Source organism: Monodelphis domestica, chromosome 5 (genome assembly GCF_027887165.1).
Source record: "Monodelphis domestica isolate mMonDom1 chromosome 5, mMonDom1.pri, whole genome shotgun sequence".
In the NCBI taxonomy this organism is placed as follows: Eukaryota; Metazoa; Chordata; class Mammalia; order Didelphimorphia; family Didelphidae; genus Monodelphis; species Monodelphis domestica.
In genome coordinates, this window is record NC_077231.1 from 271,695,290 (window position 1) to 271,722,832 (window position 27,543).

The 27,543-nt window shown below is 38.0% G+C and overlaps 1 protein-coding gene across 3 annotated transcripts in view; it reads left to right on the top strand.

Annotated features, from left to right (window-relative positions):
• Positions 1–27,543, top strand: part of NMT2 (N-myristoyltransferase 2) — an 85,146-nt gene that overhangs the window by 22,204 nt on the left and 35,399 nt on the right. For all 3 annotated transcript variants that reach the window (XM_001368464.4, XM_007504926.3, XM_056800160.1), the window contains exons 2-8: positions 4,048–4,183; positions 14,432–14,576; positions 19,325–19,443; positions 19,547–19,638; positions 19,785–19,901; positions 20,877–21,047; positions 26,518–26,626. In XM_001368464.4, the coding sequence (XP_001368501.1) occupies positions 4,048–4,183; positions 14,432–14,576; positions 19,325–19,443; positions 19,547–19,638; positions 19,785–19,901; positions 20,877–21,047; positions 26,518–26,626 (889 nt within the window). The remainder of the gene's footprint in view (positions 1–4,047; positions 4,184–14,431; positions 14,577–19,324; positions 19,444–19,546; positions 19,639–19,784; positions 19,902–20,876; positions 21,048–26,517; positions 26,627–27,543) is intronic.

Sequence of the window (27,543 nt, forward strand, 5' to 3'; positions counted from 1 at the left end):
GAGACCTCTGACCCATGCAATGACCAACCATGATTCCAGAGGACTGAAGATAAAGCCTGCTATCTATCCACCTCCTGAAGGGAAAATGGGATGGGTTATACATTCTAGGTGATGGATGACAGATGACAAGGTAGAATATCCCTTAGCTATTTCATGCTATGTTCATTACTTCCATAACCGTGCCATCTTCATTTGAACGTTGATGTGACCTTCCATCTCCAGGTCTGGCTCTCAATCCACTGAGCTACCTAGCTGCCCCCTAAATTAAATTTTTTATACAGAGATATAGGAAGTCTAAAGAATTATAGATTGATTTTGGTTTATTTTTGCCTGCTGTACATGAACTTGGGGTGTGTGTGTGATTTTCCTAAGGATTTTTTTTCTTGTGTTAGAGTGATTTATTTAAACTTCATTAAAATTTTTAATATATTTTTCTGTTAGCAAACATTTGTTTTATCCCTATCTCCATTTAAAAGAAATATGAAATCCCAGTAATCAATACACATAGTTAAGCAAAACAATTCTCACATTGTCCATGTTCAAAAATATGTCTTATTCTGTACCTCAAGCCCATCACATGTCTCCATCAGGAGGTGGGTGGCATGCTTCATCTTCAGCCCTCTGGAATCATGGTTGGTCATTGCATGGGTCAGAGATCTTAAGTCTTTCAAAGTTGTTTGCCATTACAATGTTTTCCTTTCTGTATAAATTGTTTTCCTGGCTCTCTCTGGTAGTTGCTACTCTAAAACAAACATCCTGGCTCATGTTAGAAACTGGCCACCAAAACATGAAAAGCTTTGCATTTTCCACACTGAATGTGGGCTGAAAGTGAGGGGCACCTGCTTATAAACTTACACTGTAGACTCCTTAAAGGCACAGTTGTCTCCCCAGTGCCTAGCACACAGCCTTATGCAGAGGGGAGGCATATGAAGACTTTCACTAACTTTTTGAATTTGTAGACTGCTATACTAGACTTTCCTCGACCCAGCAACATACAATTCCTGGAGATTTAGGGCTTATGGGACTAAGCTGTATAATCCTGACCTCTTAATTTTGCCATAATGAAGGGCCAGACCTGTTGGTAGTTATCAAGGTGACTGTCAAGTGATGGGAGCAGGGTTTATATAGAGTTAAAACTTCAGATCAGGGCAGAAATACTTCTTGTCCTATGGCCCTGACATTACTTAATATTGTCAAATAGATAGCAGATGCTCTAACTCTTCTTGGCACCTTGGCAAAAAGAGTAGATAGGGTTCCTTTTGAGATCTTAGGGACATTTTAAGGCTCAGTGATTTTGTTGGCCCATCAATGGATGGCAGGACCAAACCTCAAAAGCAAGATGCAGAATGGTCCTGTTCAATCAATTGGTCAATAAGTAAGGTCCTAGGCATTGGGCAAAGTACAAAGAATGGTACAATCCTTTCTCTCAAGGCCCATACTTTCAAAAGGGAGAGACACTATATGTAAAAATATCTACAACATGAACAAAATGCAAACATACTGATATTTACAAGCTAATTAAATACAAAATGGCTTTAAAAGACCACCAACATCGATCTCAGGGGGACAAGGAAAGTTTTTGTGTTGAGTTGTACCTTAATAGTAGAGAGGGGATCTGTAATGCAGAGGTGGAAAGGGCATGCATTCCAGTTATGTGGGCTACATGGAAATGGGGAGATGATATATATCATATGTGAGGAACAGAAAGACCAAGATGGCAAGTGTGGGAGGGAAAGTAATATCTAGTAAAGGCTGGAAAAAAGAGGTTGATGCACTGTCATGAAGAGCTTTAAGAGTTAAACAAAGAATTTTATTTCATCCTAGAGGCACAAGGAAGCCATTGAAGTTGATTAAATGGAGGAGTCAGGTGGTTCAATCTGTGCTGAAGGAAAATGAATTTTGGCAGCAGTGTGTAGAATGGACTGGAGTGAGGAGAACCTGAAGGCAGAGGGACCCATTTGGAGACTGCCGTAATAGCTTAAATGAGAGGTGATGAGGGTCTGAACTCAGATGGGTAGCTTTCTTGAGTGGAGAGAAGGGGTCAAATGTGGGAGATGTGAAGATTCTTATACTGGCTCATGCTCCTAAGCCCCAGCACATGGAAAAGGGTTCCTATTTCCAAATCTAAGCTTATTTCAGGATGCAGTTGTTGGGATCTGTATTTAAACCAACTTGCCAGTTAGGTATTTGCAATGTTTCGTATTCACCCAGGGAAAATGAAAATGGCAATAAAGATCTGGCTGTGGCAGTATAAACCTCTAATTGGTGGGGCTGAGGATTTTTAGTGCAAAGGGGACCTTACAAATCATCTAGCCTAACCACTTCATTTTAGAGGTGAGGAAACTACTGATGTGAATACAATAGATGACTCACTTTCAGTAATGCATTCATATTTTTAGGACTCTAGGGTATTAGTCAGTGTACTGGGGGAGAGGTAGTTTGATAAATAGAGTACTAATGGCTCAAAGCCTTACTTAATGCATCTCAGACCAACAGTGATTTCTACTTTAGGCTAGGGTTAGGACCAAGTATATCTGGGTCGACTGCTTGAGCTTTTATTACAGTAGAGTAAGCCATTACTTTAAAAAAAAAAAGATACTACAAGAAATGTCATTTTCTCTCATGTATTCTTACACTTATCTTACAGTAAGAATAAGTCCTACTCAATTATATCCAGAAATATAACATGTCAGGTACCTTCCTGTTCTCCATAGTTTTGAATTTACATAGGAGTGAATCATCAAGTTTTGAACACTGAAATTCTGACTATTATTTTATCCTGTGAATTACTGAAGTACATTAGAGCCTTTAGATAGGGTAGCCATGGGGAACTGGGACTAGTGCCCCTCACTCATTCAGTCATTGAATAAACTCTTTGAGGACAGGGAGTGTTATATTGTTTGTCGTTGTATTCTCAGAACTTAGCATGGTCCTTGGCACATGATGGGCACTTAATAAATGCTTCTTGACTCTTTGGTTCATAAAATCATTGACTAAGAACTGGGAGTGATTTAAGAGCTCATTGAATCTAAACTCATTTCATAAGATGAGAAAACTGAAGCCCCAAGAGGTTAAGTGTGATTTGCATAAGGTAATCAATGGCAAAGTAAGGATTTGAACTCAGGGAAGATGAGATACATGTCCTTTTCTTTCATGTTTCTTATTCTGGGACACAGGATTTGAACCATTTTCTCTCCAAATTCCCTTAAGAATATTGCATAAAGATGAGATTCTACTGTGTTTACTATAGTCTTTTTAAACCTTGGGTCAAATAGAGGTTACCATATCCCCATCCTAGAAATATCAGATCAAGTGACACAGCTGGTGGCTAATGTGGGATGGTTATATAATAATCCAATAAGAATTTCTCCCAGACTTTTAATGCATCTTCTGGGAATTTTGCAGAAGTATGGGGCCACATAGAAACTCCTTGTAAAATTGTTTACCTTTCTTATTCTCTTAGATCATCAAGCATGTAAAGATATAAGTTTCAGATTCTGTAAAGTTAACCTAGTTTTTGCTTTTAGTTGTTTTAAAATTATATTAGGCCAGCTAGTGTTAATCTTTATCAGAAATTTTATTTTTCTAGCAGAGAAAGCCAATTTCTTTAGCTTTAGTGCATCAAAATTAGTGGCTTGTTGTGCCCAAGAGAGATGTTTATAATGGAATTTCTTTCTATGAGAGCCTCCTCTTAAAAGGCTTTTGAACAATTGACTAAAACTGGGTCAGTAGAACAGAGAAACAAAAGGCTATGAGTTGTTTAACATGCATTTATATAATATGGCATATCCAGACTGTATACTTTTTTTTCCCCTCCAGAATGACATTCAGATAATCATTCGGCAAGAGTAAATGTGAATTTGTCATATCCCTATTGGCTTGTTCTCCATTAGCTCATTAGCCTGGCTGAAATTTATTTTCTTCTTACTTCCCAACTTAGGTTTCCATAGTTAGAACTTACAGGTTTTCTTCAATGTTTAATTTCATGCCCTTCAGGCTTTTTAATAATAGCTTTTCTCATTTCATCTTCTTTGACTTTTCCAACAGAAGTCCTGGAGGGGATTTAGGAGCCAAAAAGAAAAAGAAGAAACAGAAGAGAAAAAAGGAGAAACCAAATTCTGGAGGCACAAAATCAGATTCAGCATCTGATTCCCAGGAGATTAAAATTCAACAGCCTTCAAAAGTAAGGGCTTTGTTTTATTTTAACTCTTGAGGTTTCCTGTGCAAGGAGAGTGGCTTTTGCTGCCTAGCCCTGAGAAGAATCAGAAGCCTAGTTTAGGACTTCTGTCACAGCTAGATATTGAATAGTAGTGGTTAAATGGAGGAGTCTTTATGGTTCTTTGACACCCAAATATATAAGTATACACATTTAGGAGAGGCAGCATAGAGTAGTGGATATAGGGGCAATCTTAGAATGAGGAAAAATAACAGTTCATGTATAGATTTTATATAAATATGTGTATAAATAATATATGTTGCTATGTGTATGTGTGCACTATTATTCCATACATGACTATATTAGTCCACATATTATATGAGTATAGCACATACATATAATATAAGCTACTTGAGAACAGGAACTATTTCATTTGTGTCTTTATGTCCTCATTGCCTAATATAATGCCTGGAACATCTGTGCTGATTGATAAATAGATCACTTCAAGATGTACAGAGCATTTCTCATAACAACCTTGGGTGATAGGTACTATTATATCTCTTTTTTCTAGCTGAAGACTCTGAGGCTGAGAGCAACTTGTTCAGGGCTACACAACAGGAAGGATTTAAACCCAGGTCTTCCTGACCTGAATAGAGTTTGGTGCTCTATCCACTATGCCACATTGCTTCTCAATCTGGGTTCAAGTTCTAACCTAAAAAAACTAGCTGTATGAACAAAGATAAGTCATTTGACCTCTCAGTGTTTCAGATAACTCTTAAGACTCCAATTCATAGATGAGCTGCCCATCTGTCTCAGAGTTTTCCATACTGACAGTTCTCTACCTCAATGAAATAATAGATCCAGACCTAAATAAATAAATATACACACACAATTCCTTGGTACTTTGAGATTTTGTTTCCTTTTTTTATTCCATAATATTCCATAATTAATTAATTAATTAATATTTTTCAGAAGAAGAAGAAGAAAGTCTCAATGTTAGTTTGAAATGTTTTTAGGAGTTTTTTGTCATTAAATGTATTTTTATTTTTAATTTTTTCCAGACTGCATGTTGATACAACTTTTAATAGAAGTTTTTTGACATTTTGAAATCTTTATTCCCTCCCTCCTTCCCACCTCTCCCCTTTTTAGGGTTAAATTATTCATTATTTTTCAGTTTAGAAGATATCACTACTTTAATTTTTCTAAATGTTTATCAAATTACCTGAATAATAATTCTTCTCTGGCAGCAGATTTCACTGTATATCAGACCATTTGTCAGTGTCCAGTCTGTACATCTCCCAAGGTTGGGGGCAGCCGTGGCTCAGTAGATGGAGAGTCAGGCCCAGAGACAGGAGGTCCTGGGTTCGAACCTGGCCTCAGACACTTCCTAGCTGTGTGACCGTGGGCAAATCAATTAACTCCCATTGTCTAGCCCTTACCACTCTTCTGCCTTGAAACCAACATACAGTATTGATTCTAAGATGGAAGGTGAGGGTTATAAAATCAATCATCAATCAACCAGTCTCCCAAAGTAGAAAAATACTCTGATGTTCCCACTGACAAAGTCTTCATTGCTAGAATAAGCCAGATGTCAAGTGAAGACAGCTGCCAGAAAATCAAGTTGTTCCTAGAGTGCATACACAGGATAGAACAGAATATAGCTGACATGTCTTGTGGACTAGCATCTCAGGAAAATCAGGCCGTGAAGGGTATTGTCCTTGTGCTCCCACAGAAGGTCCTTGCATCCCATTACCCAAAAGTTCAAATTCAAGATGAGCATGTAAAGAGCAAGAAAAATAGAAATATTTTTGTTGATGCTTTAATAAGTGAGCCATCAGCAGCATCTTGTGAATGTTTGTTATGCAGAGGCTTTGTTGTAAGGGGACTAGTTCTGTATTATGAAAAAGAATCTAGAGAAGATATGAAATTTGTAAATAAAGATTTGATGTTGCTGCAGAGTCACTTTTTTATTCATTTCTTTGGCGGGAAGGAAATAATTCTATTCAAATTTAAGCTTTCGATGGAGGCATGAAGAGATAGATTCATCGGCTCTTAGATGTAGAGTAGAAAGGAATGTAGAGGTCATCTAGTCCAATGCTCTCATTTTCTAGATGAGGAGACAGTCCCAAAGAGGTAAAGTGATTAGCCCAATGTCACACAAGTAGTAAGTGGCACAGTATGGTTTCCAACTTGGACCCTTAGATGCCAGGCTCTGTACTTAAAGTTCATCATTTGCTTCATTGTCATGTAGAGTAGAGACTTTTTCTTTGAAGGCAGTGGAAAAATCAGGGGTTCTTAAGTAAGGACTTGAGTTTAGATCCTGCCTTTTGACATTTAGTATGCATATGACCTTTGCCAAGTCACTTAAGCTCATTGAGCCTCAGCTTCCCCACTTGTAAAATGTGAGAGTTGAATTAGATGACCCTTGAAGTCCTTTCCAACACTCTATCATCCTATGACCTTTGCCTTTCATTCTCCTCCTGGCTCTGATCTTGACTTCTGCACTTCAAATTCATACCTCAGCTGGTATCTCATCCTAGAAATTTTCTTGGCCCTTGGGACTTCCTTGCCTTGTTGGTACATCAACTTTCTCTGTGGGCATTCTCATCTTGGTTTATTCCTCTGCCAAATCAGTTCCTTTCTCATTGCTGAGTTTTTTGTGAGGGCCTCTGTTTTGAGGCCAGGTTAGCCAGCCTTCATTCTGCCCTTGGTTATAATCTTGTGTAAAAGTTAAAATTAAATCTCAATAATAAAAATAGTATATTTTATGGAATTTATTAATGATCATTAGAAATCAAGGAATAAAGAGGATACAAAATAAAGACCATGTGCCCATAGCTGATCAGCCAATTCAAATGCCCGCCTTACCACCACCATGCTTGGGAGAGGAAGTAAAGAGGTGGGACCCTCCACGTCCCCACCCAATATCCCATCTACAGGAAGTATGTAATGACAGGAAGTCAGTGGGCTCCTGGGAAATGTAGTTCTTTTTTTAGGGTAACAGATTTTCAATTATGCATCCCCCCTTGAGATCCGTGGAAGACTAGTCTCTCTTGAAATTACAATAATTTGGGGATAAAAAGAGAACAAAACCAATGATTGCTAGGTGCATTGACAAAAAGCCAGTTGGGGGCAGTCCCCTTCAGCATACGCGTATACATACAAAACAAATGCATTCAACCCCATACTGTTCAAATCACCACATCCCAAAGTTCACTCTGGATCTTCTGGTTCAGTTTGTGGTCTATGGAGGCATCTTCATGGTACCTTCTCCAAACAGTTCAGTTTCTGGATTTGGAGAGGTAGCATGTTTTTTATCCTAAAATAACTCTCAAAAAGAATTTAAACTTTGCATTTTAGAATAATACAATCCCCCCTGAAGACAGTATTGATAAACACAGGGATCACTTAGGGATGAATGGCTGAGTTATGAAGTATATGAATCAATTGGCAAGAGAAATAAAAAATATTAAAAAATATAGACCATCAAAGTCTTATGTGTAAACATTTTAAGTAAAAGAAAAATTTATAACAAGTCCTTGAATCAGGGCGCAATTAAAGTGATTTCTGTCCCACAAGTCTATAGGACAAAATGCAGTAATATTTCACTTACCCATTTACAGCCAAGACTACAGGAATTTGCCATATTATAAGAGAGAAAAAAGGACTAGGTTTTTGTGTGATAGGGAAGTTTCATTCCCTGGTCTGATTTTACCTTCACTCTCAGGGATGGGGGAGCCAGGATGATAGCCATACTTCAGTACTTGTCTGTGAATATTTCACAAAGAGTGTGGTACGAGGGTCCTACGTCTTAACATATTTCAAGTGCTACAACCTTGAATCTCACATTAGATTCAAGTCCTTTCATATTGGCTTAGAAGTTCATCAGTCCTACCTGGATTGGTTTGGTCCTTTTTGGCCTTGTGCTCAATTGGCACTATGCAAGTAGATTTGTGTTTCTTTGGCACTGTGCAATGGCTCTTTTTGTATTCCCTTCTCCTGGAATCAGGCAGAATCATTAAGCAAAGCCCCATAATTTTTTTTTTAACAATGACATTTTTTTAAAAAATTTTTACACTTGACAGTCAGACTAACCATGCCTCCCCACATGTAGGCACCTCTATCTGCCCCGAAACCTCTGCTTTTTCACCCCTTTTTGCATGCTACCTTTCCTCATTCAAGCCCAAGCTCCTTGAGGGCAGGACTTATCTCTTTGCTTGTATTTGTATCCTCATCTCTTAGTATAGTGCCTGGTACACAGACAATAAGCATTTAAGAAATGCTGGTTTACTTCTTCCCTTGGACACATTGGACTAGTTGGCCTCTAGGGTCAATTTCAGCACTACATATGTGATTCTATAATAGGATTCCAACATGGAAAGTTTCCGTTTTCATAGTAACAGAGAAGGCAGTGTTGGCTGCCTTGAATATGGCAAAGTGAGACTGAGATTGGAGGCTTAAAGAAAGAAAAAAAAATAGAGTAATTGCCATGGGGGATATCCTAGGGCATTGCTGAGAGGTAAAGGGAAAGACTGGCCAAGCAGCAGTGAGAGCCCAACAGTTAGAAAGGAAAAAATGAGGGCAGCATCACCCTTTCTGTTGGTGCTTTCGAATATAATTGTAATTGATTACTGATGTCAGATTCCCCTGCAAAGCTCTTTTGCATCTCAGCACTTTTAGAATTTGCTCCCCTGACCCCTATCTCCAGGTGTCTAAGTACTCCTGTGACAGGGAGGCAGTAGAAAGGACAGATAGAGAGGGAAGAGCACTTGATTTGGTTTCCAAAGACCTAGGTTTAAATTTCATCCCAGACTCCTAGTTTGCAACCTTAGGCAAGACATCTAATTCTCTAGGCCTGTTTCCCTGTCTGTAAAGTGAGCCCTCCAAGGGCTCTCTCCTTTAACGCTTCTTCAGAAAGTGCCCACTATTTCCATTTATGTATCTTGTATATAAATAGTTTTCATATTGTCTCTCCCATATGAGCTCCTTGAGGGCAAGAACTTTATTTCTGCCTTTCTTTGTATCTCCAGAACTTAGCCCAGAACCTGGTATACAATAAGCATTCAGTAAATGTTCATTGACTGACTTTCAGTTCTAAATCTATGACCTTATGATAACCTTTTTCTAAGGATTTCTATGGGGTTTCCTCTTGGGCTTTCAGTCTTCAAGAGATCTGCATGCATCTCTCTCACCCTGTAAAGATTAAAATTTAGGGAAACTGAGGCAGGTAGAAATTAGTTTCTCTCTGCAAGGAGTATTACATTTTTATGAGGTTTATTAAAGATTAAGGATTAAAGAAATTACAGAAGAAGAAAACACATGCCTAGGCCAGAGAACTAGACAAAATAACCTCACATTCTGAAAGAGATGCGTCTGCTCCAAAACGGAGCTCCAAAAAAAAGAGCCAAAAGCCTTTGCAATCAGGTTAAATACCTTCTCGATCTCGGCCCACGTGAGAATTCAGTGAGATTAGAGGGAATTCTGGGAGCTAGCAAGGACTCCTGGGGAATGGAGTCCAGAGTTCAAATCTCAATTTTACAACCCTCAATATACTAACTGTGGACCTGGCCAGAAAAATGACTTTTCCTTCACTGGCCACCAAAGATTATGTCCCTGGGCTTTGACCTTGTTCCTTTGCCTATTGTATCAACCTGCAAATTTCCTTGGCTCTGGAGCCTTTGAAACCTTGCCACCTATAATCCATTTTTCCCAAAATGGAGTCAGAGGACTTGAGTTAAATTTTCTCTGCCACTTCCTATACCTGTGTGGTCTTCTGTAAGTCATTCCCCATCTTTGGATTGCAGTTTCCTAACCTAAGCAATGGCTTTGGGCCTGGAGTTAACATTGTATACTAGATCACTTCTGAGGTCTCCTCCAGCTGTAAATGGATGATCCTTCTCTCCTGATTGAGTTGCCTGAAGCACATTAATGAGCTTTCCACTCTAGGTGAAGTTCATTCCCTACTCCCCACTAGCAATGGGCACAGGAGAGCTCTTATTTCATTTCTGGAGGTGGTATGGATCTAGTCCTGTAGCTCCAAGATTCTGCACTATTTCAAGGAGAGTAGAAGAGGCAAGACTTGGATTTGAGATGAAACCTTCAGAGGGTTGTGGGGAAATTCAAGTGAGACAGACTTTCTAAAGAGCTTTGTCAACAATAATGACTACCTCCTCCCTCTAGGTTCAGTTTAGGAAATGATAAGTGTTACTAAGTGGATTCTAGGAAATCATTCTGGGGTACTGGTAGAGAAACTTCATTCTGTCATAGTGGTTTACTTACTTTCTGGGAATAGGGGCTCAACCTGTGATTTCATTACTGTAGGGAACTCCCAAGTGAATAAACTCCCTCCACTGGTGAAGATTGGCAGTTTCTAGGGCACTTCTAGTCTTAGAACAGAACCATGGACCTCCAAGAGTTCTATGGATGAACCTCAGGGAGTCTGTAGACTTGAGTGAGAGGGGAAAATACATTTTATTTCAATAAACTGGCTTCCCTTGTGCTCCTGTTTATTTTATTTTATGCATGTAAAAACATCATTCTCAGTGTCTATGACACAAAAAATAGTTGAAGAACCAATCTTAGGGGTGGCACAGTGAATGGATTACCTGTCTAGAGTCAAGACCCTCAAGGACCTGGGGTTCAAATCCAACCTGAGGTCCTTTCTAGCTATGTGACTAGACAAGTCACTTAACCTTGTTTGCCTAGCCTTTACCCTTCTGGCTTAGAGTTGTTAATAAAGCATAATGTAAGGGTTAAAAAAAAATCTTAGAGTTTCTTAGAGCACTGGGGGGTTTCAAATGACTTGGCTAGGGTCACATGATCCATATACTTCCTAAGCTAGGCTTGAACCCAGATCTTCCTGCCTTGAGGCCAGCTCTCTTTCCACTGTACCCTGGTCCCTCTAACAGAGCAGAAAGGAGTGTCAGGCAAGTTAACGTTGTAGTGACCACATGGCTGTCTTGTAATTTAATTCCTTTCCCCTTGGGAAGTGATTTGTACTAAAGATAGCGGAAGATGAATAGACTTAAGAGTTTGTCCCAAACATGCCATTTTATTTTTACCTTCCTTGAGAAATTTGAATCCTCTATTCAATTTAGAATTCCACCTTGAGAAATGTTTTGGATGGAGAGATTCCGAGCACACAGCATTTTTTTTCCATGAATGATGATTTTTTTTTTTACTGAATGTTTGCTGGTCAACGTGCTAAAAGTAAATTAAAGTAAAATTATGTACACCCAAGAGCCCTTTCAGATAGAGTTGTGATATTATTAGCCACTTGTGGGGCAGAGATGTTGACTCACACTTATTTCAAAATGGTATGGCTTTGTTAAATTCTGCTTAGGGGAGTTCTACCTCACAAGTCGGGGGAAAGGGTGGCAGTGAGCAGTGCACACTTTATAGGACCAGGTAAGTGCCTCATCGGAGACAAATTGACAGATATGTTACGAAGGCATGCTTTGTTGAAACGTCGTGCCTGATAACAGACTTCATCGTAGTGAGTCAAACACTTTGCATGGCTTAAAAAGTCACTTTTGTGCATGAAGTTCTGCAAAGATCCCATCCTAAAGCAGTGATTGTAAGGCAAAAGAATCACCTGAGCTGAAGTAATTTGTTCAGTTAGCAAATGTAATTAAGAAGTGACCCTTGTGAATATGATGTTGTTATTCAAAATACAAAGCAGGCATCTTACAAAGGCAACAGTAAGCTCTAAACTGAACTGTTAAATAAAAGCGGGGTATTTCGCTTTTGACCAGCCTCCAGTTAGACTTAGTACTGGGTTTCTTTTTAAAAGCTGAGATCCCCAAGGGAGTCAATGACTTAAAACTTCAATTTTAACTAAAATTCATTAAGTGTAGTAGAGTCAGTAGCTTCTTGAGTTAAATAAAATGGCTTAAGAAAACATGAAATTCAAACATAAAAATTCCGATCTGCTCATTTCCAAACCCTATAAGCACTTTCACCCAATCAGTTTATGGAGTGTTGGGACTCGCACACTGGAGGGGCTTCAACCTCTAGAGCTCTCTGAAATACAGCTTAGCAAGGATTAGTGGCCTCAAAACTCAAAAGAATTGAAGCTTTTTAACTATAATTTTTAAAGCATTTAAAAAACAATGCATTCTATCCAGGCACATGTACTGATGTATACTCAAAATAGGACTTTTTTTCCATTCGGGGTCAAACTTTACTTTGGCTAAGGGTTTTAAAAAGGATCTTGAAGAGTTTGAGGTTTCCAGTCTCCGAAGTTGGAAACTCAGTGTTCTTTAGAGGGGGCAGCAGGGAATGCTTTCTAGTCTTTTGGGAGTAAGGGAAAAGGAGACAGTTGTGGAAAGTTTTTTTTGTTAATATGAGGAATTACTTGACTTTGGTTACTAGAGGGTTTGTTTGGAGAGAAGTAGGGAGGTTGGATTCAGATAGGATAACCTAGGGTAGAAAGCCCAGGTGTACTAGAGTTGCTGGTTAAATATTCATTGTGAGTATTTACATTTCAGAAATTAGCAAACACTATACATTAGGGTTTGATTTAGTGTTCTGTTGATTGTCTATTCTTAAAATAGTGATTAAGGAAAGGTTAATAAAAATATGTTGTATATTTTTTCCCCTGGAGAGTCAGTTGTTAAACATTTTACAGGTATACCCCAGCAAAAAATTAAGAAAGTAGGGCTTTTTTGAAGTAATTCCAGTTGCTTTTAGGGTCATATATAGGAGTTTCTTTAGTGTACATCAGGGATTCTTAACTTGGGGTCCATAAGTTTTAAAAAATATTTTGATAACTTCCAATATAATTAGTTCCCTTTGTATTCTTATACATTTTATACCTTCAAACGCATTTTTTTTCCCTGAGAAGAGGATCCCTGGGCTTCCCTAGACTGTCAAGGAGTTGCATGATAAAAAAAAAAAGGAAAAAACTTTCTCATATTTTTCTTCCCCTTCCAAGTTGAATACAACTTTAACCCAGCTACCATATTTCAGTTCTAGAAGTTAGATGTTTAAATATACTTTTATTAAGCAAGGCTGTGGTAGATTATGTCACACATGCCAGGGATAGAAAGATAAAAACAAGAAAATCCTTGCCTTCAGGTGTTTACATCCATTTTCTCATACCTATAATATACTTCCTTCCCCTTTGTGCCTCAATCATAAATCTTATTTGTTTCTTCCTTTTTTCTAAAACCCTTACCTTCTGTGCATTGGTTCCAAGGAAGAAGACTGGTGTGGGCTAGGCAATGGGGGTTGTGATTTGCCCAGAGTCAAACAACTAGGAAGTGTCTGAGGTCAAATTTGAACCCAGGACTTCCCATCTCTAGGCCTAGATCTCTATCCACTGAGCCACCTACCTGCCCCCAACCTTACTTCTTTCAATGAAGACTCAACTATGGGACTAATTTCTTCAGGAAACCATTCCTGATTCCCTCAATTTCCGGTGTCCTCCCTCCCTAAACTATCTCAGATTTATTTTGTGTATACTTATATAAGTATGCGCTGTCTCTTCCAATTGAATATAAGCTCCCTAGAAGTAGGTACTGTCTCTTTTTCATCTGGCACAGCGTCTGGTACCTGGTATCACACTTAAGTCATCTTAGTTGTGTCTGATTTCTGATTCCATCTGGGGTTTTTGTTGGAAAAGATATTGGAATGATTTGCCATTTTTTTTCCTCTAGCGCATTTGACAGATGAGGAAACTAAGACAAACAGGGATAAATTATTTGCCCAGGATCAGTGTCTGAGGCCATATTTGAACTCAGGAAGATGAGTTCCTAACACCTGACTCGGTACTCTATCCACTGTACCACTTAGCTTCCCCTGCCTGCTAAGCTCTTAAGAAATGCTGTTTAATGTATACATCCTCCTGTTGCTTTTAATAAAACACACACACACTCTCCTCATCTCCCTTCCCCAATACATTTTTAATGAGATGTTGAACCAGGAAGTGGTTGATGGACTAATATTATGATGATTTATGATTTTTTATGATGATCTTTTTCACTTCTGCCAATATACAAAAAATAGTGTTTGCAATTTGCAAATGAGCAGCTAATGAAATAGAAAGTAAGGTGATTTGCATAGGCTTATTAAATGGCTTATTGTCATTGTTGAATTCAAAACTCTGGAACTGTTAATGTCATTTTACATCCCAGTTGTTAATAAAACCAGCATATTGAAATACAAAATTCACGCGGTAGCCTTGTGTTCCTAAAAGTTCTATTTCTTCTGCTAAATGCCATCTTTAGAAGTACAAATGGGTACATCATTGTTTCTGTGTTTCTGTCTGTGCAGAATCCAGCCATTCCCATGCAGAAGCTGCAGGATATCCAAAGGGCGATGGAACTGCTCTCCGCATGTCAGGGCCCTGCCAAGAACATTGATGAGGCTACCAAACGGAAATATCAGTTTTGGGATACACAGCCTGTCCCCAAGCTTCGTAAGTTCTTTTTCCTGAATAAAAGTAAAACTAGATAATGAACATGAGCATTTACTTCAGCCATACCAGCTGCTTTCTTGTAACACACAAATTCACTTGTCAAGTGATACTTTTTATTCAAATATGCAACTGTTTCATTTGATATTTGACCAGCATTTATTAAATGCCTTCTGGGTGCAGGCCACTGGCAGAGAGACAAAATGTAGCCAAGACAACGTCTCTGCTTTCGTGGAGCTTAGAAGTTTAGTGGCAGATAACATGTAACTAACTTTAACATACAGTGCAGCATGATAAGTTCATTAGAGAGAGATACACTATAATATAATGCCCTGTAAGAACAATGAAGAAAGATGTCAACCATGTAGAGAATCGGGGAGGCCTTATGGCAAACGTAGCATTTGAGCTTGATTAGATTTCAGAAGGCAAAGAAGGGATGGCAAATCATAAAGAACAGAGATGCAGGGAGGAAAACACTGGTTGGCCGGGGGACTAGAGTACTTCATTTTCACTGGAAGACAAAATATATGGAAGGGAGGAATAGGAGACGTGGGAAATAGAGTCTGACGCTATATTGTAGAGGGACCTGAATGCCAGGCAAAAGAGTTTATCTTTTAGCTAATGAATAATAAGGAGCCATTTAAGATATTTAAACAAAGTGAGATGGTAACCTATCAGGTTTCTCAAAATCTAGGATCCAGATCTGTGCCTGAAGATTAGACAGACTGGAAAAAGGAGAGAGTGGATGGGACCACGTATTGAGCTACTTAGAGTGGGAAGTTCAGGGAAGCAAAGGATGCTGCAAAACTTGGCAACATGAACATGGAAAGTAACAGAGAAATTAATATCAAAGAGGGAAGATTGGGTGAATGGTGGTGCCACTGGCAGAAACAACAAAGGATACTGCATTAACAGGAGAGATGATAATAACAACTGTGCACATGTTGGATTTGAGGTTCTTATAAGATTTCAGAGAAGAGATTTTGTAAGCTGCTACAAATGTGGGTGTGAAGTTCAAATAGGAATTTGGCACCAATGATAGAAAATTAAGAGTTATCTACATAATGGTAGTCTCTAAAATCAAAGTAAATTAAATCACCAAGAGAGAGGTGGGGGGAAGACTGCCAAGACAAGGTCTTGGGGAATCACTCTCCTTAGGAGGCAGGAAGATGAGATACCATAAAAGAGCAGTTAGAGAGTCGCCAAGGAAGAATGTAGTCAGAAATGTTCCATGCTACAGGAGGGTCAGGCAGTTTTAGGAGTGAAGAAAAAAAGTGACTTGTGAAAGTTTGAGGGAGATAGTTTGAATGGTGAAGGAAGAAACCAGTGTGCAAAGAGTTGAAAAGCTACTGGTGAGAAAGGGAAAGGTGTGGATGATGTTTTCAAGAAGATTAGCAAAGACCTTGAGCAAATCACTCCATTTCTCTGGGCATCAATTTATTCATCTGGAAAATGGGAGGTTAGACCAGATGACCTACAGCCCTATTAACTCTAAATCTTTTATATGTTTGTTTATTTTTAAACCCTTTCCTTTGGTCTTAGAATCAATACTATGTATTGGTTCCAAGGCAGAAAAGAAGGGCCAGGCCAAGATTAAGTGACTTGCCTAAGGTCACACGGCAGGGAAGTGTCTGAGGCCATATTTGAACCCAGGATCTCCTGTCTCTCAATCCACTGAGCCACCCAACTGCTCCCTCTAAATTTTTAAGGGAGGGTCACAAACTTTTGTGAGGGGGCATAAAGAGTGAGAAAAATAGTGATAGTTTTAAAAACACAACAGTACCAAAGTTTTTGTTTTGTTTTTTTAGAGGTGGAGTAAATTTAGTCTGACTAGCAGAGGTTGAATGATAGGAAGCTGTGATTTGGAATAATTCCATAGTTCAGGATCTTGAGATCTATAGTATGACATTGCTGGTGTGTACTGAAACCATGTGGAAAAGGAGGTCACTGGGAGCTGAGGAGATATAGGATTTATGGGAGTCAATTTGCTAAAGAGGTCATCAAATGACCCTGGGCAAGTCACTTTACCCCTATTGCCTACCCCTTACTGTTCTTCTGCCTTTTAACCAATATACAGTATTGATTCTAAGAAGGAAGGTAAGGGCTTATTGTCACCAGAAGGCAGAACTTGGAGCAATAGGTAGAAGTCCCAAAAAGGGCAAATTTAGGCCTGATGTCTTCTAACAATCAGAACAGCTGAGAAGTAGAATGGACTGCTATCAGATGTAGTGGGTTCTCTAATATTGGAGGGTCTTCGGGCAAAGATAGGAGGAGCACCTGTTGTACAGAGGTATTTCTCAGGTCAGAGTTGTGATAGATGGTCACTGGGGTCTTTCCAACTTTGAAATTCTATGATGGGAAATAACTAATTTCAAACACTATATTTTTTAAAAGTGTAAATTGGTGTATCTGCTTGCATAGGCAGTAAGGTGGCTGGAGTGGAGTAAGAAAGACTTGAATTCAAATCTGGTCTCAGACATTTACTAACTATGTATGACCCTGGGAAAGTCACTTAACTCTGTTTGCCTCAATTTCTCATCTGTAAAATGAGAAGGAAATGGCAAACTCTTCCAGTGTCTTTGCCAAGAAAACCTCAAAGGGGGTCATGAATAATTCGGTCAGAATGAAAACATCCAACAACAACACTCACACTTGTTCTTGAAGGTTTTAGAAGGTAACCCCATCCTCCACCTCTCCGAGTAGTATTAAATTACACCTACCAAATGTTACATGGAGTCTTTATTGAGATAGGGTTGTTTGTTTGTTTTTTCCTTGGTGTTCTGGCTTCCTCCCGGGTTTGAATTTGTTGGTTTTAGCTGACCACTATTTGCCTTGTTGCATTTGGTTCCATGTCAATCACCAAGTCCCTGCTTAATGGTGAAGACAGCATTACTCAGAAGATAGCCAGCTCCTTTGACAGCAGTTTGTGATATAATTTAGGTCACCATCACAACTTGGTCCTCATCCCAGGGTGGTACTGGAAGCTCTAGGGCTCCTGTGACTAATCCAGTAGATAGGGTCAGCACTAGAATAGCTCTAGGCTATCTGAAGTCACTATGGAGGACAAAGATATAATGGTTATAGCCTAATCTGGCTCATGTGGTCTGCAGATTGGGAATGAGAATAAGGGAAAGATGCCTATTTTAATTCATCACTATCAGATATGCTTCAAACTTCTACAGCAGAGAAGTGGGTTTGCCTCTGGATGCTATGGTCCAAAGTGGATGGCTTAAGATGAACACCCTCCTGGAGAGATTATGAAAACATTTTAATACAGCCCTGGAGCTCAGGGATTGGATGAAATATAACCCCAGAGGTCTCTTTTAGCTCTAAATCCTGGGACTTATACATATATAAATTTAGGAAAAAGATACTCTCTGATGATGACAGGAGACCCAGACTCAGTCTGGTACTGTATGCCAACAGTGTATGCCATGACGATTTGGAGACATCACTGTGGCTCCTTCTGCATTGCTGAGCACAGGACAGACAAATGAACCTGGCCTGCTTCTCTCATCTAATAACCAGGTGACTTTTTTGAGCCCCAAAGTATATCTGGTGTGTTCTGTTTTCCTGCTATGCCTTTCTGGGAGGTAAAGTATTGATAATACTTATAAATATGTAATGTTTGACATTTAGGCTAATAGAGGATATGATATATCTATGTCTCTAAGATATGTTTCTAAGGTACAGTGTAAGAAGTTGACATTTGGGGGGTATCTCATATCAGGTGTGCATTATCAATCACAATGCCTCGTAGTATTTTCCTGGGATGAAGTTTGAGGAGCTACTAAACCTGCTCCCTAATGGTAGCTTTTGCTATTTCAATAGATTATAACTTCACCTAATCATAGAATCACACAGTTTAAAGGGGCCTCAAAGGTCATCTGGATTTAATCATGTGTGACCAGGAATCCTTTCCATAACACCAAGTCATAAAATCATTAAATACCTCCTGTGTACCAGCTATTGTTTTAAGTGCTGGGGATAAAAAAGAGACAAAAGATAGTCCCCATCTTCAAGAAGAGTCAGCCCATTCCACTTCTGGAAAGCTTGAATTGTTAGGATTTTGTTGTTTTAATGAAAGGAAACCTAAATCCACTTCTACAAAATCCTATACATTACCCTTTGTGCCCTTTGGAGAACATGCCTTAATCCCTTTTTTATATGACAGTCCTTTAAACATCTGGATATAGATATCGTGTCTGCTCTTATCCTCCTCCACATCCATACACACATCTCATTTTTTTCCTCCACGCTAAACCCAACTAGTTTGTCAAACAATACTTGGATAGCAGAATTTCAAGTCTCCTCATCACCTTGCTCACCCCTGTATGAGTGCTTCATTCTGTTGGCTACATAGTCACTATTCTCTGACATTATAAACTGCTTGCCTTTTACCACAAAGGTAAACATTTCTCTGCTTTTGTGTGTGTATTCATTTGTGTATATGTGTTATTCTCTCCAGCAACCTAGCAGGTTAAAAAAAAAGGGGGTCCTTCACCTACTCACAAGGAGCTTCAAATCCAATGGAGGAGAACATGAAATGTTTTAAGTAAAGTTAGGCCAAAATTTTAAATAGTTAAAACAACCTGTAATGAAAACCTCTATCTCTCTCTCTCTCTCTCTCTCTCTCTCTCTCTCTCTCTCTCTCTCTCTCTCTCTCTCTCTCTCTCTCTCTCTTTCTCTCTCTCTCTCTCTCTCTCTCTCTCTGTCTCTGTCTCTCTCCCTCTCTCTCCCTACTCTCACAGATGAAGTAATTACATCTCATGGTGCAATTGAACCAGATAAGGACAACATCCGTCAAGAACCATATTCTTTACCCCAGGGTTTCACATGGGACACCTTAGACTTGAGTAATGCTGAAGTAGTGAGTAAAACAAACAATTATCACTTTGAGCAACTGAGTAAAGCAGTTGTGAGCTGACTTTGAAAGGTGGAAGTATAACACATCTTTTATCTTTTGCTCCCAGCTCAAGGAGCTGTATACATTGTTAAATGAAAATTATGTAGAAGATGATGACAACATGTTCAGGTTTGACTATTCCCCTGAGTTCCTCTTATGGTGAGTAACAAATTGCATTGGCTTTTCCAGGAGGGGTGTGCACATAAGTTGTCATTTTGAGGGGGAAGACGCCTTCTTTGTTCTTTTTCTTTTTCTTTGAACCACAGAAATTAACATGGTTTCCTTTGTCTCTGAACTGATTTTAGGGCTCTTCGTCCTCCAGGCTGGCTGCCTCAGTGGCATTGTGGAGTTAGGGTTACTTCAAACAAAAAACTAGTGGGGTTCATAAGTGCTATCCCAGCTAGCATTCGGATTTATGACAGGTATATATTGAGTTTTATATGTATATTTTTGTATCATCTCAAAAATGACCTCTTTGCTGTGATAATCTTGGCATCCAAGGGCTAGGAAGTACAACATCTACAATACATATCCCACCTGCTTCCCCCAAGCATTTTTATGCAAATGATTTAGGTAAAAATGAGTGTTCTGGATAGTTTTGCAAAGACAGAAAGGCATATGTATAGAAATAGGATGGGTAGTCCTACCCAATATACCTTAGGGTAATGGGCAAATTTAACAATCTGTGATCCAGAATTATAGAATAATTTAGCATGTGTAAATATATGTATATACACATGTTAAATCATTCTATCACACGCACGTATGTGTGGGTTGCCTAAAGTTCTCAATTGCCAAAGCCTGGCATCTTCAAATTTCTTTAATGATCCAAACTACGCCATATTACCATCACAAATCTTATAATTTCCTAAAGGCCTTGCCTTGAAGGCATTTATTTCACTGTGTTCAGGCAAAAAGAACATATGCATAAAGGGGCCAGAATAATTTTAAGAAGCAAAGTATTCACAGACTTTGTAAAATGTTTTACAATCAAATCTATACAAATGTATTATAAAATCCTATGGAAGAAGAGGTGATTTGCAGAGAGAATTCCAAGTTAAAGAAATATGTAAATTTTAGAGTATTTTTAAAAATTAAATTCAACTTTATCACTTTTAAGTATATTGAGTAAAGGCTTATTTATAATTACCCTTATATATAACCATTTGATACTGCTACTGAAGCTGTTGAAAAGTATCCTCCATAACAATCTTGTGCTGTTTTGGCAAAGCTTTTTTCACATAGAAAATCAAAGGTAAGTTTCTCTAATTGTATCCAAACTGGTAGAGTCTGAGTTAATCCACTTGGTCCATTTTTTTTAAGAACTCCAAAGAATACAAATTTATGCACAAAAAATTTCTTGTATTATCCATAACTTTTGACAATTTGTTTCTTAGTGTGAAGAAGATGGTAGAGATAAATTTTCTCTGTGTTCATAAGAAGTTGAGATCAAAACGAGTAGCACCAGTACTAATTAGAGAAATAACCAGAAGAGTCAACTTGGAGGGGATTTTTCAAGCTGTTTATACAGCAGGAGTAGTACTTCCCAAACCAGTGGCTACTTGCAGGTAAGGAGAATGCTTTTGTCAATTAAAGCTACCATTGTTTCCATTCCCATTTCCAGCCTGAGCACATGGCTGCAGTGCTCAGGAAGAGCATTTTGAAGCATCTGATTTAGTATTATGTTTATTAGCATATCATTCCTTTGTCCCCATTCATTTTTGAGAACAAATATGTGTGGGATGTTTTTTTTTCCTCTGTTATTTATTCCTTTACTATTTTCTCTTTCCTATTGTGTATGGCAAGCAGTTCCAAGAGCCACACTGAATGCATGGCAACAGTGGGTAAAAGAGGCATAGATAACTTTATTTACTGCAAGGATTATTCTCACCTCAGCCTGTTAGGAAGTATTTATTAAGTTCATACTATATGCCAGGCACTTTGCTAAGCACTGGTAAAAGAGGCAAGAGACCATCCCTGCCCTCAAGGAGCCTCCAATCATTAGAGGAACAACAAGTGGAAAAATATATATGAACAAGCTACAAGCAGTATAATCAGGAAATATTTAAAAGAGGGAAGGCACTAGAATTGAGAAGGGCTTGGCTTCCTTTCGAATATATGATTGTAGTTGGGACTTGAAGGAAGCCAGGAGATAAAGACAGAAGAGAAAGAATTCCAGAAAATGACCAGAGCCAAGGAGAAATGCCAAGTGTCTTCTTGTTCATGAAAAAGCAAGAAGGCCAATGTCATGGGTCAAAGAGTACATGGAAGAGAATTGCATGTAAGAAGACTGGAAAGGTAGCATGAAACTGATTTAGGATAGGCTTTCAATGCCAAACAGAGAACTTTGTGTTTGATCCTAGAAGTGATAAAGAGTTGCTAAAGTTTTATTAAGTGTGTGTGGGGAGGTGGGTTGACATGATCAGTCCTGTGCTTTAAGAAATCACTTTGGTAAACAAATGGAGAATAAATTGAAGTGGGAAGAGGGCAGGGAGACCCACCAGGGGTGGGTATTTTGCAACAGCAGTCCAGGTGTAAGGTGATGAGGGGCTGCATGAACAAGGTGGTAGCTATGTCAAAGGAGAGAGGTGAATTCAAGAGAAGTTGCAAAAGTAAAATCTACAAGCCCTGGCAACAGATTCAATAAGAGGAGTGGGAGAATAGCAAGGAAATCTAGGATGACTCCTAGGTTGTGAACCTGACAGACTTGGAGAATGGTGTTGTTTTCTATAATAAAAGCAAAGGCAGGAGAAGGGGAGGCTTTAGGGGAAGATATCATGAGTTCAGTCTTGCACACTGAGTTTAAGATGTCTATTAGACATCCAATTTGAGATTTTTGAAAGGCAGTTGGAGATACACAATGAGGTCAGCATAAAGGTTAGGGCAGAATAGGCAGTTTTGAGAGTCAGCAGCAGAAAGAAAGTAATTAAAAACATGGGAGGTAATAAGATCCCCAAAGTATTACTTAGTATGGAAGGATAAGAGGAGAGGATCAGGAATGAGCCCTGTGGGACAGCTAGTTGGGAAGGAAGTCTTGGATGAGGATCCAACAAAGGAGACTGAAAGGAGAACCAGGGAAGTGGTGTCTGGAAAACCTAGACAAAAAAAGAATCAAGGAGAAAGAGGGTGGTCAACAGTGTCAAAGGTGTAAAGAGGTCAAGAAAAATTAAAACTGAGAAAAGCCACTGGAATTTGGTAATTGGTCATGATCTCTTGATGGCTGGTGGAATCTGGTCAGACTGGTCAGAATCTGGATTGCAAGGATTTAGAAGTGAGAGAAGAGAAAGTGGAGGCACTTCTCAAGGATTTTAGCCTCAAAGGATAGAAAAGGGAGAAGATAACAGGGTCAGAAGGATTAAGTGAGGATTTTTTGAAAATAGGGGAGATACAGGCATATTTGAAGAGACAAAGGAAGTAACCAGCAGACAGGAAGAGACTCAAGATAAGAGAGTGGGAATGACAGAAGTGGGAAATCTATTGGATAGAATGAGATCACTTGTGTGAACAAAGGGGTTTGGGGCAGACTAAAAGTGAAGGAGGAAATAATGACAGAAGGCATATGATATGAGATATACTCTTATTAAAGCCTTAAGGTATTCTTTTAGCAAGTAAATTATTTTTCCCAGGTCATAATTTAGTCATTTTCACTTGCTGCACCCAATTGTCTTTTCCATTTCTCTCTCTTTTAATATATAAATACATAAGGCTCATAAGTGTGTAGTACACATTCCATTAGGGCATTTTTTTCAAGGCAGACATTTATTAATCCTTCATACAGGACAATATTTTTATTCATCAAAGAAACTAAAACTTAACTAAACCTTTTTCCAAAAAATTTAACTGTACTTAAAAACATTACAAAGGATTCCTTTTAATCAAATCCTTCCCCCATCCTAAAAATATAGCACAATCTTAAGAGCCTTATCTTCTTAGCTTAGAAAGCATTTCTCTAACCATGTTTTACCCCAACAGACTAGTAGCAATGAGTTTTTAAAGACTAAAATCAAAAGGCACATACTTTTAAAATTCAAATTTTTAACATTTTTTCTTCTTTCCAACTCAGAACCCCAGGGCCATTTTCTATGGATTACAAGACAGAAAACAAAATGGCCATAGGAATCAAACTGGGGAAAAATGTGTCCTCTTGGGCTTGACTGCAGCTAACTGAAATGCCTGACTAAGGGTCTCCTAAGGAAAACAAGGAGGGAAAACAGCCTACTTATCTCCACCAGCAAATAGAATTCAGCAGAAAGATTAGGGCAAGATGGGTAGATTTGATTTTCCAGCAAAGAGATGATAATTAAATCCACTGGAGCTGATGAGATCTCCAAGTACTTCTACTTGATATAGAAGCTAGAAGGTCCAAGGCCCCACCAAAGGGAAGTGCTACTAAGCAGGCAAAGCCAAAATGGAAGAGTTGATTCCAGACTACCAGATGACCAAGTCACTAGTTATAGATCTTTTTCCCTCTCTTACCAGTCAGAGACTTGTAGAAGTGAGAGAGGTAAAATGAAGAAAGGAAACTCCTCCTTCCATGGTAGCAGCACCAGTTTGGGGAAACTGCCACTTTCCTAAGTCAGCATTAAGAGTTGCTGGCATATTAAGTTGTGGCCAAGTTCACCTCATATATATATATATATAAAAGAAGAGATTATCAAACAAAGTACTATAAGGACATTAAAGGATTCAATTTCTAATTAAATAGAAAAAGAACAAAACCACATTAATTTCACTATATTTTTAAAACCAGCAACAAAATCTAAATACACAAATGGAAAAGGTCATCAAGAAAATAAGAAAAAGTTAAAAATAAAATATTTTGAGAAGACACTTTAAAATACAAAAAGTTCACCTGTGTAGATGTTATAATGTCTAGCCAAAATAAACTGTGATTCTCAAGTGTGCATTTTCTTGGGTAACTATTTGTTAAAGATACAATTTTGGGATGATATTTAAAGATTTTCTAGTTTAAGGTTCTTCTGTTGGTAAAGAAATGCCTTGTAAAAGACTTTTGTTAGAAACTTAACCTCAGCAATCAAATGAACAAAATAAATAGTAAAAATGATCATGAAATCATAAAGTCCAAAATATCACAAAGTAGAAAATATTTGTGCCCATAAATCCTTATGTTGGTTTTCCTTTTCCTTTATATACTTACCAGATTGCTGGTTTTAAAAATATAGAATGCATTTTAATCTTACTATTTTCTTCACTTTGCAGTCTTCACAACTGTCATCTTATGTCATAGTACATTAACATATACACCCCCTACACAGTTTATTCAAATATTCCCTAATCATCAAGTACCTCAGCTAATAAGTTTTTCAATTACAAGTAAAGCTACTATGGCTATTTTTATGAAGATGGGTAATTTTTGCCTTTTAAAAACATCCTTAGGATATAGGCTTAGTAGTAGTAACTCTTACCATAAGTTGCCAGATTGTTTTCCTAAAAGGTTCATAACTACTTCTTCCCTGGAGAACCTTACTGACATGGAATTTTTTACAGCTGTTGTTAACTTGATGCATATAAGATAATATCACTTTTTTTTTTTAGTTAACAATATCTTAATTTTTCAAGGTTGTATTTTTGTTTCTTTAACACACATGGTTCTGACACCTCTTATTGAAACCTTGGGGAATGGGTATTAGACTGGTAAATTTGTGTGCTAGATGGCTGATTTTTATCAGATATATTTACTACAGAGAGGCAACATGGAATAGTCTATAAGAGGATCAGTCTTAGAATCAGGATAATTTGTGTTCTAGTCCTGCCATTGACATATATTGGATGTGAGAATATGGACATTTCACTTAACCTTGCAGTTACCCCCAAGAAATTCTCTAAGACTTTAAGTTGCAGAATAGATGGAGATGTATACTAGTAGAGGGAGTTCCCTTTGGCCATGAAATCACAGGACTGAAACAAATCAAAAGCAAATGAGAATTTTTTAATCTATTTTTTTTTTATTTAGAACATACTGCTTATATTTCTACAAGCCAGATCAATCCTTTTTAATCTCTAATAATTTCTTCCTTTAGTCAGAAGATAAGGACTTTTCTTTCAATCTGAAATTAATGTGCTTTTCCTTTTTCTTCAAATGTTTTAATATTTTATTTACATTTAGAGCACTGGAGTTTACATTATTTATCCAGTTATTATCTCCACTGACAAAATAAAGTCCTGTTCTGAGCTCTCATATCAGGAAGGCAACCATGGGTTCCTGAAGGCTGAGTCACTGGAGTACAAGCTGGTAGTTGCTATCATATCACCAAGGCTTTGAGTACAGGCCAGGAGCAGGCCAGGCATTTCTAATCTAAGGACATATCTAGCCAAGTTCAAAGAGGCTCATTATCAGGTTGGCCATGAGGGAATTAACTTTTCAGGCACAGCAATTGAAATTGTGAAGGCAGAATAGTTGCTTTCTGAATGGGCAAAGGGAAAACTTATACCTTTGAAATTCTATATCCTTGAAATATGTAAATATGCAGTACAGGTTGTGGGTCTAATCAACTGTGGTGCCATCTTCTCCCATAATGATTGCTCTCTTCTGTATTTGATAGTCATGGGTTTTTCAAACCCTAATCTATTGCATACCTTTGTTTCTCAATGTTTTCTCCATTCTGTTCCACTGATTTAGTTTTTATCCACCCTCAAATCATTTTGATAATCACTGCCTTTGCTCTTCACAGGATCAGTGGTGGGTTTAAAGATCTTATTGAACTGGGGTAATATTGATGTACCTTTTGTAACTTCAAGATTTACTTTTACAAAAGAAAGGAAGGAGAAAAAAGGGTCAAAAAGTAAATAAATAAATAAATATTACTGTGGATGCTGGGAATGATTGAGAGGTAAAAAGTGAATGAAAAGTAACTTTCTGATGTCTATAGATTTTAGTGATGTACTGTTGAATAGTTGAATTAGTTGGCTAAAAAAAACTATAGTGAAAGCTTTAGAAAAAGCATTGGAAAACAAGAATAACTTTATAATGATATGAGAAAATCAGATTTAAAAGTCTTTGTTGCACTGTGTTTCCAGATACTGGCATCGATCACTAAATCCCAGAAAATTGGTAGAAGTGAAATTTTCTCACTTGAGTAGAAATATGACTTTACAGAGAACAATGAAGCTATACAGACTTCCTGATGTAAGTAAGAATAATTTGCAATTCTTCTGAGCTCAAACCAGTGAAGGTTTGAGCTTAGAAAAAGGAATATTTATAGGGGTGTAAAAACATACTCAGTATTTGCAAAGGTGACAGTGACAGGACCACAGAGGATACAAATACTAGGAGAGGTTGGCAAGTTTATTTTGAAATACCAGAGATTTTTAATGGCTTAAAAAATTATTCAGTTTGTGGTTGGAGAGGACCAAACTCAGGAAACACAAGTCTTTCAAGGTATGAATTTGTCTAGTGGAAAAGCAAAAAGGTGGAAAAGTCTAGGCTTTTGCTCTTTTAACTTCTTAAAATAAAAAATTAATCTTTTTTTACAAGAGCTGTGTAGAAAAGCTATTTTGTCACTCATATATCATTAAAATAGCAATGTTCTTAGGGTGAGATTGTTAAGAACCATTCTACCATCAAACACTTGTAAATCTAGGGCTTGTTAGCCTTTGTGTTCTGGCATTCTCTTTGGGTTTTTGGTCCTTGACTCTACTTCTTACATACCTATACTTTCTCTTAGGTTATTACAAATAACTGAATACTTTGATTTTATTGGATGAGAAGTGTAGAATATAGCCATTTTCACCATGAAAATGGTGAGAAATCTTCCATTTCTTTACAGTTCCTTTTGTTTGGGGGAGGCAATGACTCATGTGTATTGTAGGTTTGGTTTTGTTGGGTTTTTTTTAGTCTTACAGAGTGCTTTCCTTATAACAGTCCTATGAAATAGGTACTACAAGTATTATATATATATGCTTTATGGACTTGGAAACAGAGGTCCAAGAGAGGCAAGAAGTGACTAGCCTAAGGTCCCAGAGCTAAATCTTGGACCCAGCTCAAATCTTTGCACTACATCAGGAAATATCTTTCTGTCTTGTTTATCTGATAACAGCATTCCC